General features: G+C 49.0%; 1 protein-coding gene across 3 annotated transcripts in view; it reads right to left on the bottom strand.

Moving 5' to 3' along the window:
- Nucleotides 1–9,249, bottom strand: part of Gas8 (growth arrest specific 8) — a 17,539-nt gene extending 8,290 nt beyond the window's left edge. Inside the window, exons 1-6 of one of the 3 annotated variants that reach the window (XM_010627603.3) lie at nucleotides 9,170–9,249; nucleotides 7,168–7,254; nucleotides 3,406–3,603; nucleotides 2,900–3,106; nucleotides 1,183–1,237; nucleotides 238–443 (exon numbers count right to left, since the gene is read on the bottom strand). In XM_010627603.3, coding sequence (XP_010625905.1) covers nucleotides 238–443; nucleotides 1,183–1,237; nucleotides 2,900–3,106; nucleotides 3,406–3,603; nucleotides 7,168–7,254; nucleotides 9,170–9,172 — 756 coding nt within the window. In that variant the 5' untranslated portion in view covers nucleotides 9,173–9,249. Of the gene's footprint in view, nucleotides 1–237; nucleotides 444–1,182; nucleotides 1,238–2,895; nucleotides 3,107–3,405; nucleotides 3,604–7,167; nucleotides 7,255–8,649; nucleotides 9,073–9,169 lie in introns of those variants that run through there. The other 2 variants (XM_010627604.3, XM_033757970.1) reach the window with 2 other exon arrangements.
- Between the last annotated feature and the right edge of the window lie 4,103 nt (nucleotides 9,250–13,352).

Below are 13,352 nucleotides of genomic sequence, written 5' to 3'. Positions count from 1 at the left end.
TTTTTTTTTTTTTTTTTTTTTTTTTTTTTTTTTTTTTGGTGCCAGGGACCTAACTCGGGCCCTTGCTCTGGCGAGGCAGGCAGCAGAGCCACTGAGCTAAATCCTGGTCCCCGACCATCCACATTTTTATAAAAGGGCTGTGCGGTCTGGTGGGTTCAGAGCTGGGTCTACCTCCCCCAGATTCTGCAGCCCAAATTAGCAGACAGAGCAGCCCCCCAGCACTCCCTGTGTCAGCACCTTGAGGGAGTTGATGAGGGCCAGGTTGTTGAGCGTGATGTCATTGTAGTAGTTCTTGATGTCAGTGAAGGCCTCTTCATGGCGCTGCATCAGGGTGTTGATCTGGCCATTCTTCCTCTCCTCCACTTCATGGATCTCAGTCTTTCTTCGCAGATCAAGCTCATCCCTCAGCACCTTCATCTTCTTGTCATACTTGGCCTCAATTTCTGAAAGGCAGCAGCAAACACAGAAGCTCAGTAGAGCAAGCAAAAGGACCGGTTGCTCCAAGAACAGAGGGAGCCTGTACACAGGTCCTGGAGCAACCATTGTGCTTAGAACAAATGTTGCTTTGCTAAGGAGGAGTTCTTTTTTCTATTTTTTTTGGTACTGGGGATCGAACTCAGGTCCTTGCGTTTGCGAGGCAGGCAGCGGAACCACTGGGCCAAATCCCCAGCCCCAGAAGTTCTTCCTTTGCCACTCCCAGGTGATATATTCACCCCCCGGGCCACCACCAGCCCTCATTTTCCAGCGACAGGCAGGCACAGCAGTGGATGCCTGTACAGGGTTCCCCTGCTGTCAGCTGAGCCCAGTAGACACCGGCCTGGCCACAGGTCATAGATCCTGACTAGGGAACCAAATAGAATGGAACTGAACTTTCTCAGGCTAGGAGCCAGGACTATTCTAAAACTGTTACCCACAGGATGGAAGAACCACTCCCTACTGTCAACTCCTGACTCTAGACAGGAGCAAGGAAGTGTGTGGTACCACAACCTCTGGAATGTGCATGGGAATAAGTCATTCTGGTTTTCAAAGTGGTCCGCTGGCTCTAGGAACTTCCTCCTTCTCTCTGGGCACATGAGCTGTTTCAGTTTGGCTGTGCACTGAGTTAACAAGTGCTTCGGGCAATTACTTTCTGATGTGGGGGTCCTCACATTGTGCTGTACAGCGTGCATGTGAGAAACTGACCTCGAACTTGCCTCTCAAAGTCATTCCGCATCTTGGTGATCTCCTCGGCATGTTTCTGGACAGGCAAGAGCAGGAGGTTAGCAGACACCACTCCCTTCAGGCTGATCCTGTCCCTCACCCGCATAAAGACCCCACCTCTGGAAACCAGTACTCCTGCTGCTGGTTGCTGGGTTCCTCTCTCCTCTCACCTCTAAGTTCATGAAATATGCCCAGAATAACATGTTATTGGTCATCTCCCTATACATAGCTCACATTCCCAACAAGTTGCTTCTGAGGCTGAAAGACCTTCATATGAATGAGCCTTCCCAGGCAAGAGGGCAGCAGCTGTGTCTACAGGAGATGCAGGCTCTCTTCACAGCCTCATGCAGCTCTTGCTAACCTACCTCACTGCTGCTTAGAGCAACACTCAAAAATTCTTTTAATCGACAATTATTACATGTTAAAATTTGAACAAAACAACTTTAATTATGCTACCCAAAGGGATGAATACTGAGCATGTAAAAGCCCCACAACCAGGCCTTAGATTCCTGAGCTAATTTGAAACCAGCTATTCCGTGCTTCTCAGGACAACCAGACCACTCTGCAGAACCCAGCCATCAGAAACCCCAAGATCCCCTGCAGTGGCACTGCCACTAGGTGTCTTCTGGAGTCTGCTGGGCTGCTGGCTCCCAGACTTGAAGCACATGTGCTGTCTTCTCAACCCAGTAGCCAGAAAGACCCTTGTATTTTTGGTACCAGGGATCGAACTGGGATCCTTGTGCTTGCAAGGCAGGCGGCGGAACCACTGAGCTAAATCCCTGGCCCAGGAAGACCCTTTGAGGAAAGGAGGCACATCACTCCTCTCCCAGCCTTGTAGTGACTCTGCAGACCATGCATCCAGCCAACCAGGCACTTTGTCTTCCAGCCTCCAGCTTCTCCACCAGCCCGCACCTAGCGTGCCCACCTCACTCCCTCCAGCCTTTCCTTTGCCCGAATGTCACTTACTCAGTGAGGCAATCTCGGAAACCCTCGTGGAAACCTGAAGCCTCTTCCCTCACTCAGCTTCCAGCCCACCTCTCTATTCCTCCTCAGTATTCAACCCCCGCAGTCATACCACAGCTACTGTCTCAGGTCCCATGTGTGGTCTCTGTCCTTTCCTGCAGGGAGGAATCCTGTCTCGGATCCAATCGGCCCAGCACTAGCAAATGAATTTCGGCTTCCACCTGGAAACTGCCAGCTTCTCTCAGGAAGGACCAATCCCAGCCTCCAAGCAACCCAGGTCCTTGTGAGCCCACCGCATGACAGTTCCCGTGGCCAAGGCGAGGTCACAGGACATCAGGAGGCTGTTTTTTCTGCCTGTGTCTGATGCCATTCCCAATACAGAATGTGCAGGACCAAGGCTAAGCAGCACAGAGGAAAGGTTCTCTGCTGGATTTTCCTTCAAGGACATCAAAAATTCTGAAGTGGGCCCTCAAACAGGATCTGTTTGTCTGTGGATTTTTTTAAGTATTTCAATGAATTATAAAAATGCAGCAGGGGGCCGGAGATTTAGCTCTGTGGCACTGCACCTGCTTCACAAGCGCAAGGTCCTGAGTTATATCCCCAGTACCAAGAAAAAAAAAAGAAAAAAGCAGGAGTTTTTAACCCAGAAACATGAATTCACAGTTAACTAACCAGGAGTCTGGGCAGCACTAGGCTCACTGTCCCACACCTGGCCCCATGCCCTCCGCATACCTACCAGCCGCAGGTTCTTCACCACCACCTCGCTGGCGAGCTCCTGCTCCTTGAGCTCAACCTTGAGCACCCGCATGTCCTTGCGCAGCACGCTCTCTTGTGTGCGGTGCTCCTTCTGGGCCAGCTTCATGGCCACGGTGCCCTCGGCCTTCAGCTCTGTCAGGTTGTTCTGGTGCTCATACAGCAGGTGCTTCACCTTCTGCTTATACACCTGCAGGCAGGGAGGCCTGCCAGTCACCTACACACGTGCCCCGGACAGCGCAGGGCACCGAGAGGCCAGGGAGGCACTGCTGCGCGGCTCCCAAGGTGACAGAGCAAGGCTGCACCCTGCCCCCGTACTCCTTCCACATCACACAGGACCCCCAGGGCCTCTCCCATCACTGCGGGGACCCAGTTTCTTTCCCTCAGCCTTCCAGGTTCCCAGCATAAAGACACAAAGGGCTGTGACCCCCAAAACAAGGAGGGAAAACATACCCACTCCATGTGGTTCCTGGGCTGAGCCTCACTCACCTTGATCTCCACCTGATGCCTTTCCTCAGCCTCCTCCATCTCCCGGTCTTTGTTTCGCAGTTCGGCCTTCTTCTCCTCCAACTGCCTTCGCGTTATCTCCCAGAACGTGTGGATCTTGTCCCGCTCCAGCTGGAAGTAGTTGCGCTCCTCCCGCTCCCGGTCCAGCTCCTCCCGCACACGCATGATGTGCTCCTCCACCTGGCCAGGCGCAGAGGTCAGAGACCCTGCAGCCCCGCCCGGCCCTGGCAAGGTGTGTGGACGTAGGGAGGAAGGGAGGCAGGAGGGGCTACTTACCAAAAATAAACACAAAGTGAAAGGTTAGGTGCCAGGAGGCTTCAGGATGCAATACGTGCAGTAAAGGCCAGGATTTTCTTGAATTTGGCTAATAATCATATAGACCCATTACAGCAACTCAGTCATTCATGGGAATTTACATTACAGAAATGCCTCAAAAGAAATACGAGCTTTTGGCTTAAAGTTATAGATCTCACTATTATAACAAAAAACTTAAAATGAAGCCGGGCATGGTGGTGCATATCTTTAATCCTAGCACTCAGGAGGCTGAGACAGGAGGACTGCTTTGAGTTTGAGGCCAGCCTAGGCTCTATAGAGAGTTCTATAGGTTCTAGGCCAGTCTCAATTACATAGCAAGACCCTGTCTCAAAAACACTAAAAAAAAAAAAAAAGCCACCAATAATGAAATTGTGTAAGACAATTTTAAATAGGAAAATGGCTTTAAGTTATAGTGTATCAATCAGAAGAAATAAAGGCTTAAAAAACAGATGACAGGGCCAGGGATTTAGCTCACTGTTTCCACTACCTGCCTTTCAAACTCAAGGATCCAAGTTCTATCCCTGGTCAAAAAAAAGATGACATAGCAGGATGTAAACATTTCCACAAAATAATTGAAAAAAACAATTTTTACCTTTAAAGATAGAATGTTAAACAAAAAAATATATAAAACCAGTAAATGTGTAATAACAGCTTTTGGTCCAGAGCCTGCTGCAAATCTGCAAATAGGTTAAAGAGAAAAGTAGGACAGGCATCCAGCTTCCTGGGGACCTCGTTTCCCTGAGTTATCTTTGGGCACAGCCCCAGGCCAATGACTGTGAAGTCTCTCCCAAAACCACATTCCCCACAGGAAAACCACCTTCTCATTTCAAGAAAACCAACCTGGGGCTCTGATATGGGTATGTGAGCCAGGGGCTGGGGTCCCCGAGTACACACAGAACCCCAAAATCTAATGATTGCCTCAGCACAATGACAAGATCTTCCCAGCACACTTCCATGCCACTGAAACAAAGAGCTGGAAGCAAGATTCCTATCTGCTCTGGGTGGCTCACAGAGTGTTGTATTCTGTCATTATTAAATATTCAATTTCAGTGGGAAGGGTGGGGGAAAGGTAATAAGGGAGAGGAAAAAATATGAGAAACTGAAAAAATGGAAATAAAGTGTTTGTAAACGGGGAGGGGAGGAGGGGGTGAAGGGAGGGCAGGGACAAGGGTGAAAAATGAGAATCAAGACCTATTATGTAAAGGTACAGAATCCCAATGATGAATGTAACTGTACTGTATACCTAGATTGTACCAATAACCTCAATTAAAAAAAATATTTAATTTCTTACAAATCTCCACATTTCTAGCTTCTCAAAAAATCAGAAAACATGCTGAATGTGGTGGTACACACCTGTAATCCCAGCACTTGGGAGGCAGAAACAGGACTGCCATGAGTTCAGGGCCAGCCTGGGCTACATAGTGAGTTCAAGGCCAGCCTGACTGACACAGTGATACTGTGTCACAAAAGAAAAATAAATAAATAAAAACAGTACTGGAATCCAGCACCCTCTGGGCAAAGGCCTGGTGAGCCTGTGGAGGGGGAGGGATGAGTCTCCAGGTCACCCATATCCCCAGTCCCCTGCTAGACCCAAAGGCTTCCGAGTCGATGCCTCAACTGTCCAGCGTGCAGCAGCAGCCCCAGCTCTTCAGACTTGGAGTAAAGTTTCGGCTCCTCAGAGACAGAAAGCAACCAGGTACAAATAACAGCTCTTACACTGGGCAATGCAACACTCTATGTGATCACCATCCATCAGAGAGGGGGGTCAAAACCTCCCCTCTGGTGGAACTGCGCTGAGCTTCCTGCATGTAAATAAAGCACTATGAACACCGTTCAAAGGCCAACACATAGCTCCAACTCTGGCTCACAGGACGTTTTCCATCTTGAATATGTGTGTGTGTGTGTGTGTGTGTGTGTGTGTGTGTGTGTGTGTGTGTATCTTTAAACTATCAAAAAAAAGCTGGCCATAATGAACCTTGCCTTTAATCCCAGAACTCTGGGAAGCTGAGGCAGGAGGGTCACAAGTTCAAGCTCAGCCTAGGCAATGCAGCCACTTGAACCTGGTCTCAAAAAATTTAAAAATGGGCTGGAGATGTAGTTCAGTACAATGGCCCTAGGTTAAATCCCCAGTACGATATACACATACATATGCACACAAAAACCCTATCAAAAGAAAGTCAGGTTTAACATTATCAGTCAAATCCACACAGAATCCTCAGGCCCCATGTCACCATCAACACAGATAACAGGGGATCCACATGCTTGCCACATACAGTCCTCAGGAGCCTTTTAAAAGAAATCATTATTACATAATTATGTTCTCTAGGCTGGGCATGTTGACACAGGCCTGTAATCCCCACACTCGGGACACTGAGGCAGGAAAGTTGCTGTGAGTTCCAGGCCAGGCTGGGCCACACAGTGAGACCCTGTCTCAAAAAAAAAAAAAGAAATAAAATAAATAATAATAATAATAATAATGTTCTCTAACCCTTTACATCAAAATGGACAAGCGGCTTAAAATAACTCCTATTTACAACCTTAAAGACATCATTCCCTCCTAGAACAAAGCACAGTCAACAAGAGACCTGTTACTTCTGGGTGGAACTTTTGTCAACAACAGTAAGTGACTAGTCAGACTGAGACAATAGGTAAATTACGTTCCTTTCAAAAAAAAAAAATTTGCTATCATGTTTAATGTTAAATAAAAGAGGGGCCAGGTATTTAGCTCAATGGTTTCACTGTCTGCCTCGAAAGCACAAGGTCCTGAGTTTTGATCCTCTGTACGAAAAAGAAAAAAAGTGAAATAAAGGAGTGTGCCACCCATATGTATAATGTAATAACAGCTCTGTGGACATCAGGTGCCTAAAGGGGTAAGGCTGAACAGAACACAGGAAGTTAAGAATAGTTATTATATCAGAAAGATACTTTCTTCTAAATTCCTACCATACCCTTAGAAAGTTCCTTAACACAGCTGGTTTGGAGAAGTTGTTTTTTTTGTGTGTGTGTGTTTGGTTTGTTTTTGTTTGGGGGGTGGGATGCTGATTCAACTCAGAGCATTGACATGTGAGACAAGCACTCTACTGACAAGCATCATCCCTAGTCACTTGTTGGTTTTTGTTTTGTTTTTGAGACAGAATCTCAATAAGTTGCCCAGGCTGGCCTTTAACCTGCAATTCTCCTTTCTCAGCATTCCAAGGAGCTGGGATTACAAGTATGTACCATTGTGCCCAGCTTTACATTTTCTAAAATATGTACTGCATCTGAAATCTGGAGCTGACGGGAACCATGAACATAGGGGGGCTTACTTGGTCTGGACAGACTGGGAGGATCCAGACCAAGAGGAGAAGGGCAGCAATGGCAAGATGCTCATCGTGAGAGCTGGGACAACACCAGCCCACCCTGGGATTGCACAGCATGGGACCTGCTCACCTGTTCCTTGTTCATGTCCTCTGGAGCTAGCCCATCCACAACTGGGGTCCCTTTGGGTTTACCTTTCTTCCCTTTCTTTTTGGGTGCCTGGGGTCAAGAAAAATTACTGGGTAAGTAAAGGGAATTCTGCTAAGTAGTTTCCCCCTCCTGGAAAGCTCTGACTTGCTTCCATAAGCAGTGGGGAGGACCTATCTGCAGCCTCTCCCCCTTGCTTCCTCTCTCATGCCCTTGATGGAAGTCTCACCTGAGCATATCACTCTGTGAGTTCCCATCACGACCCACACACACCCTGCTGACACTTGGGAGTAGCACAAAGGGTAAGACATCCTTTCCAGAAAAGTACACTTTCTCCCTGTAAAAGGGAAGAGCCTGTTCGTTCCAAACCCATTCACTGCTCAGGGTACAGCCAAGATTGTACCAATGCTGGGAATGCAGAATTTACTTGGGCTCAAAAATGAGGACCCTCAGGGAGAAGGTTATGGGATCAGCAATTATCAAGATATGCCATGTACATGCACCAGCTCCTCAAAATAAATTATTATGTATTGCAAACTACACTAATAAAAACCTTCATCCACTAAAAAAAAATTAGGTCTAAAAAAAAAAAGGCGAGAGGAAATAATCCCAGCACTTGAAAAGCTGAGGAAGTTTCATGAGTTCCAGGCCAGCCTGGGCTACACAGTGAGACGCTGTCTCAACAGAAAGAGAGAGGGGAGGGGAGGGCGCCTGCAATATGAAAACTACCAAATATCGCCTTGTTGGCGCAATGTTTAGTAAGCACCATAGAAAGAACTTTAGGAAACTGGTTCAACAAATGTTAGGAAAAATGAGTCCACCCCAGTGGCCGGTTGCAACAACAAGAGGCCTCCTTCCTTCCAAATACTATATAAAACTACTTCAGAAAAGCCTGTCACAAAAGACTAAGCAAACAGTACCCACTGTGGGTGTTCTGTAAACAGCTTACCAGACAAATGTTCTTCAGGAACAAACGAACAAAAATCACCTATATTCCCACTAACTACTGATAAGTACAAGTACTTGGTGGTGTGTTTTGTCTGTTTGTTGTTTTGTGTTTAGCGACAGGATCACCCTATATAGTGACTTCAGGCTGACCTGAACTCACCATGTAGCCCAGCCTGGCCTCAAATTAGTGATCCTCCTGCCTCAGCCTCCTGAGAGCCGGGATCACAGGTGTGTGCTCCCACACTCAGCTGTTGTTTTTATTTTATTTCTAGTTGCTTTTCAAAAGATCCACCCACTGAAACCGTAACTACTAAAGCAGGACACCTCACGGAACTGTTATAAAGGGCTTGGAGGGAGCAGATCCTGGCGGGAGCCACGGCAAGATGCGCCGGAGCTCGGAGACCCTAGAGTTCCCTAGCCCGGGCAGCCGCTGATCGCCACCCTGCTGCACCAGTCTAGAAACCCAGTCACAACTCCGGCATCCTGCTGGGGAGGCCTGCAGAGGCTGCTGGCTCTAACCTCTGCTTAGGCCGGTCTCCTGCGAAGCTCTCCACCAGGCAGCGGCCCTGCATCCAAAGAGGCAACCTGGACCCTGCGCCAGGGCTCCCTGGAGGAAAAGGTCTTCCGGCCACCGCGGTGTGCCCCGGGCTCTCCATCTCAAGCTCCGCCGTGGGGACCCTTATAAAGTCCGCGCCCCTCCAGGTGAAACCCTGGGTCCCCGGTTCAGAGGAGACCCAGGTTCTCTCTTCGTGAATCCCCGCACCAAGCCTAGATCTGTGCGAGCTAACCCCAACCCTAACCCGATCCGCACAGGACCCTGGAGCCCAGGTCGCAGTTCCACTGGGCGAAGGCCGGCCCCGGCGCGCAGAGGAGCCCCAACTCCTAAACCCCCCAGCTCAGTCCGCCTGCGCCGGGCTCTACACGAGCTCCCCTCCCGTGCCACTGGTCTCCCCACGCAGCGAGCCCAAAGCACCGCCCCTCCCCGCCCCGGGTTCTCAGCGCGCACTACCCCGACTCCGACCGGAGGTGCCAGCCTCACCATGACGCCGGCTGGGACCGAGATCAACTCGCTCAGTTTGCGCAGGCTGCGCTGTCTCCTGGCAACCGCGCGGCGGAGAGCTCGCGAGAAATCGTGGGGATCCTCGCGAGGCGCTGCCGCAAACCACAGCAACGGTGGATGCGTCCATAGCAACACGCCTCCGAAAGGAGCCAGGAGTTGTGCCAGTCAGTGAGATGATGATGGCACTCCGGTGTCCCTAATATACCTGGTGTCACCGACCGCCCTAAAAACCATTCGTATAGAGCCTGGAGTGGTGGCGCACGCCTATAATTCCAACACTCAGGAGGCTGAGGCAGGTGGATCGCCAGGAGTTCTAGGCCAGCCTGGGCTACATAGTGAATTCCAGGGCAGCCCAGCGAGACCTACTCGCAGAAAAACAAAAACAAAAAAAGAGAGAGGAGGCCATTTGTTGGGCTCTCCCACTAGAACGTAGGCTCCGTGAGAGAGAACTGCTTCATTTCCTTTGGTCCTACCGCCCAGGGATACCCAACCCCCGCCCCCACCTGCAGGGGAGTACATAAAGCTTCATCTGTATTTACAGCTGCTGTCCCTCCTTCCAGAACTGCCCGAGCTAGCCTCTGTAAGACCAGAGGCTGCGTTAGGCAAGTGGCGGGCTCTACTGTGAACTGCACATGCAGGGGGTCTAGGTTGCCCAGTCAGCAGCAAAACTGCCTTCCAGGAAACCTGGTCAAAAAGTTGGGGACCGCTGCTATGCAGATGCTCAGTAAAGATGAGTTGATGTGGGGCGGAGGATCTAGCACGGCATCTGCAAGGGCCTCTGTCTGATCTCTGAACTGGGGGTGGGGGGCCATGCATTGAGGAGAGTGAAAAGATGAATGAATGGTCGGCTCGAAAATATCCCCAAAAAAGAGAAATTATCCAAACTGAATTCAATTTTGGTGGTAAATCAGCCCATGACTCAACAGTCTCGCACCCCTTGGAAAACCCTTCCTGCTTGATCTGGTGCAGCAAGAATACCATAGCTCGGTTTCCAGAAACCCTCAGGAGAACAAACTGAAATAGGAAAGACAACTCATTCCCACTTAGCACCAAAGTGTTGAAATCAGAAAGTATCCCCTTTAAAAGTAAACTGCTCTGCCTGAGAGACCTCCTCTGTGGCCCCATCTGCCCGCTGTCAGAGGCTTCCAGCCTGGAAAAGAGGGCTGTCACTTTCCAGGATGTAGCTCAGGGACACCACGCTCTCCTGGCAAGCAGAAGGTCCTGAATTCGATCACCAGTACAAAAGGGAGGGGGGCTACCCCTTCCTTTCATTTAATTACTTGCTCTGAAAACTGCTATTTTACAATTTCCAAGGTGAACTTCCAGTCCCTGCAACTACCCTACTTCCTACACATGAGGAGGTGTTTGTCTTTATGCACCACATGCTGTTTTGCTTTTTCTGAAGTTCTTAATTTCACCGTCATTTCAAAAAGTGGTCTCAGGGCCAGGGATTTAGCTCAGCAGTTCTGCTGCCTGCCTCGAAAGCACAAGGTCCTGAGTTCGAGCTCCAGTACCAAAAAAAAAAAAAAATAGTGGTGTCATACCAGGCTTTGCTTTGCCATGATTTTGGAATGAACATTGTGTTGGGTCAAAGTGCAATGCAGTGAGGCTCCAGTGGGCTCAGTTATTGCTGTGCAGCCACAGACCTGCCCTTGCTCAGAGGTGGAGGTCTGAGTGTGACAGAGAGAGGGCCACCTGTTTGCCACCTAAGTTCTGTGTGCTCTTAGAGAGGAAAAGCCAGTTGGATCATTGACTCAGGGAGCACAGAGCACTAGTACAATTTATTTGTGGTAAGTCCCAAGGCCTTTGTCAAACCTGGCCCAGTTGCTGACACTGGACAACCAGGATCTGGCACCACTGTGCCAGACTGTTTTCCTGACAGAGGCCTCCTTGCCAAGGCTGGGGTGACAGTGAGGTCACCCACAGGAGGTTTGGCAGGGTAGATGGTACAGCTGGGTAGCACAACAGGGTAATTATTATTATTATTTAACACTCAACAGACGCAATCTCCTAGGTGCTTCATGATGGTTGGCTCTTTGCTTTACAAGTCTGGCAGCAAGTGCTGCATTAAATAAATTCATTAACAATAACTCCTTTCAGCAAAAATGGCAAGAGTAGGAGGGTTATCTCAGGATAGTCTAGACAGGGTATTAATTTACCACAAATCCACAGCACAGCTTGGCTCATCATGTGGACTGCAGAGATGAATGATTTAGGATGCCCTGGCTGCAGACTCCCTGGGCTCCCAAAAAGGCCAGCCATGATGTGTGTTTTTCATATTGAATTTGAGGTCTTATTTTTAGAAAAGAGTTTTTTCTACACATGTATGGCATAAGAAACTTTTGTTCAGCATCTCACTGTGCAGCTCAGAAACTCATAAAAATGGCATTCAAACTTCCTGCAAAATCTCAGAGCAAATATTAATATATAAAAACCAACTGACCATTTTATCTAATGTTTGACTTCCTAAAACAACCACTGGGTCATCCAGGTACACTACCTCAGGACTGACTTAACTCACTGATGTCCCAAATGTAAAGATAACAGGACTGATCCTTATTTTAGAGGTAAATAATGAAGTATTTAAAAAGGAAATGATGGGCCAAGGATTTAGCTCAGTGATTCTGCCACCTGCCTTGCAAGCACAAGGTCCTGAGTTCAATCCCTGGTACCGCGGGGTGGGGGGACTAAAAAGGAAATGACACGGCCAAGGATTTAGCTCAGTGGTTCCACCGCCTGCCTCACAAGCACAAGGACTTGAGTTTGATCCCTGGTACCCGGAAAGGAAAAAAGGAAATGACAGATGTATATAAAATTAGCTTCAAAACAATCCAGCAGCAGAGAGGTGTCTAAGGACAAAGACCAGGCATGAGTTTGAGGTTGTTGGATCAGGGTGATGGGGTAATCATGCCATTGTTTCCACATGTGTTTGACAATGTTCATCATAGGAAGTTAAAGGGAAAAAAAAGACATTGGCTTCAGGAGTCAGACTGCCTGTCAATAACCAGTTGGGAAACCTTTGACAAGAGCCCCTCTGTGTTATTCATCTCTGAAATGGAAATCAAGCAACTGCCACTAGATACTCTGGATGCATAAAAAAGAACCTTATAATACAGTGGCTTAATATGTGACCTTAATGTGTGTTTTGCTCATGTGTGAGGGACTCCTCAGCCTCACTCATGGCCTCTCCCTGGTGAGGCCGACTGCCAGCTACAACCTTGGTGGCACCACCAGCCTGAACATAGGCAGACAGCCTCTCACTGGCCTGGGCTTCCTCCCTAAATGGTGCTTGGGCCTCCCAATGCCTTCTTATGACCCAATCTTGGGGAGCCACACATTACATCTGCCACATACTATTTTCCCTGACATCGCTCAAGCAGAGGGGTCTCAAAGGAAGTGGAAGGTTCTGGAAGGAATACTGCTGTGGCCTTTTTCCTTACTGCTGTAGTCCTTTGGGAAAAACACAGCCTGCTGTAACCACTGACTGAGAGTGGCTCCCGTTCATCACCACCTGGGGCGGTCACTGGTCTGTTCTGTCCCCACCTACCGTGCAGCTCAGCTTCCTCCCTGGGATAGAAGAAGTTCTTGCCTCAACTGGCAACAGGGAGGCAGTCAGCTCAGCTTGTCCCAGAGAAAGCACTTTTGAGGGCTTTCCATTGGGTTTGCTTTGTAAACTAAATTAAAAGGGACCTATTAGTCTGCCTTTAGGCGCAAAGGCCAAAGACTACTGGTGTTCCTGGAGCTGGGCAGGAAGCTAGGACTGGGAGCTTGACTGGTTGCTGCAGCTTCTTACACTGCACTGCTCTGGGCCTTGCCTGCAGTTGCAGTGCATTCTCCTTAACACCTCTTCTACTCTCCTACTACAATACCCCACACAGTTGTTTTGTTTCTGTCAAGGTGCAAAGCATGAGCTTGGTTAAGCCTTCTTACTTCTAGCCCAAGTTGCGCCATTTTGAGCAGCGTACCAAGCAGGTTGCCATCTCTGTGTTCGGCCTCTTCACCTGGAAGATCAAAATGCCTCCTTGGAAAGACTGGGAGAAGTAGGAGATATGTGCACAAGGAAGCTGACATAGGTTGGTCGCACTGGAGCACGCCTGTCATTCCAGCTATGCAGTGGCTGTGGCGGGAGGATGGCGAGCCCGGGCAACTCAGTGAGGCCCTG

Source organism: Fukomys damarensis, unplaced genomic scaffold (assembly GCF_012274545.1).
Source record: "Fukomys damarensis isolate Sample0158 unplaced genomic scaffold, DMR_v1.0_HiC HiC_scaffold_32, whole genome shotgun sequence".
NCBI classification, from domain to species: Eukaryota; Metazoa; Chordata; class Mammalia; order Rodentia; family Bathyergidae; genus Fukomys; species Fukomys damarensis.
This window is presented reverse-complemented; position numbering and strand designations above follow the sequence as displayed.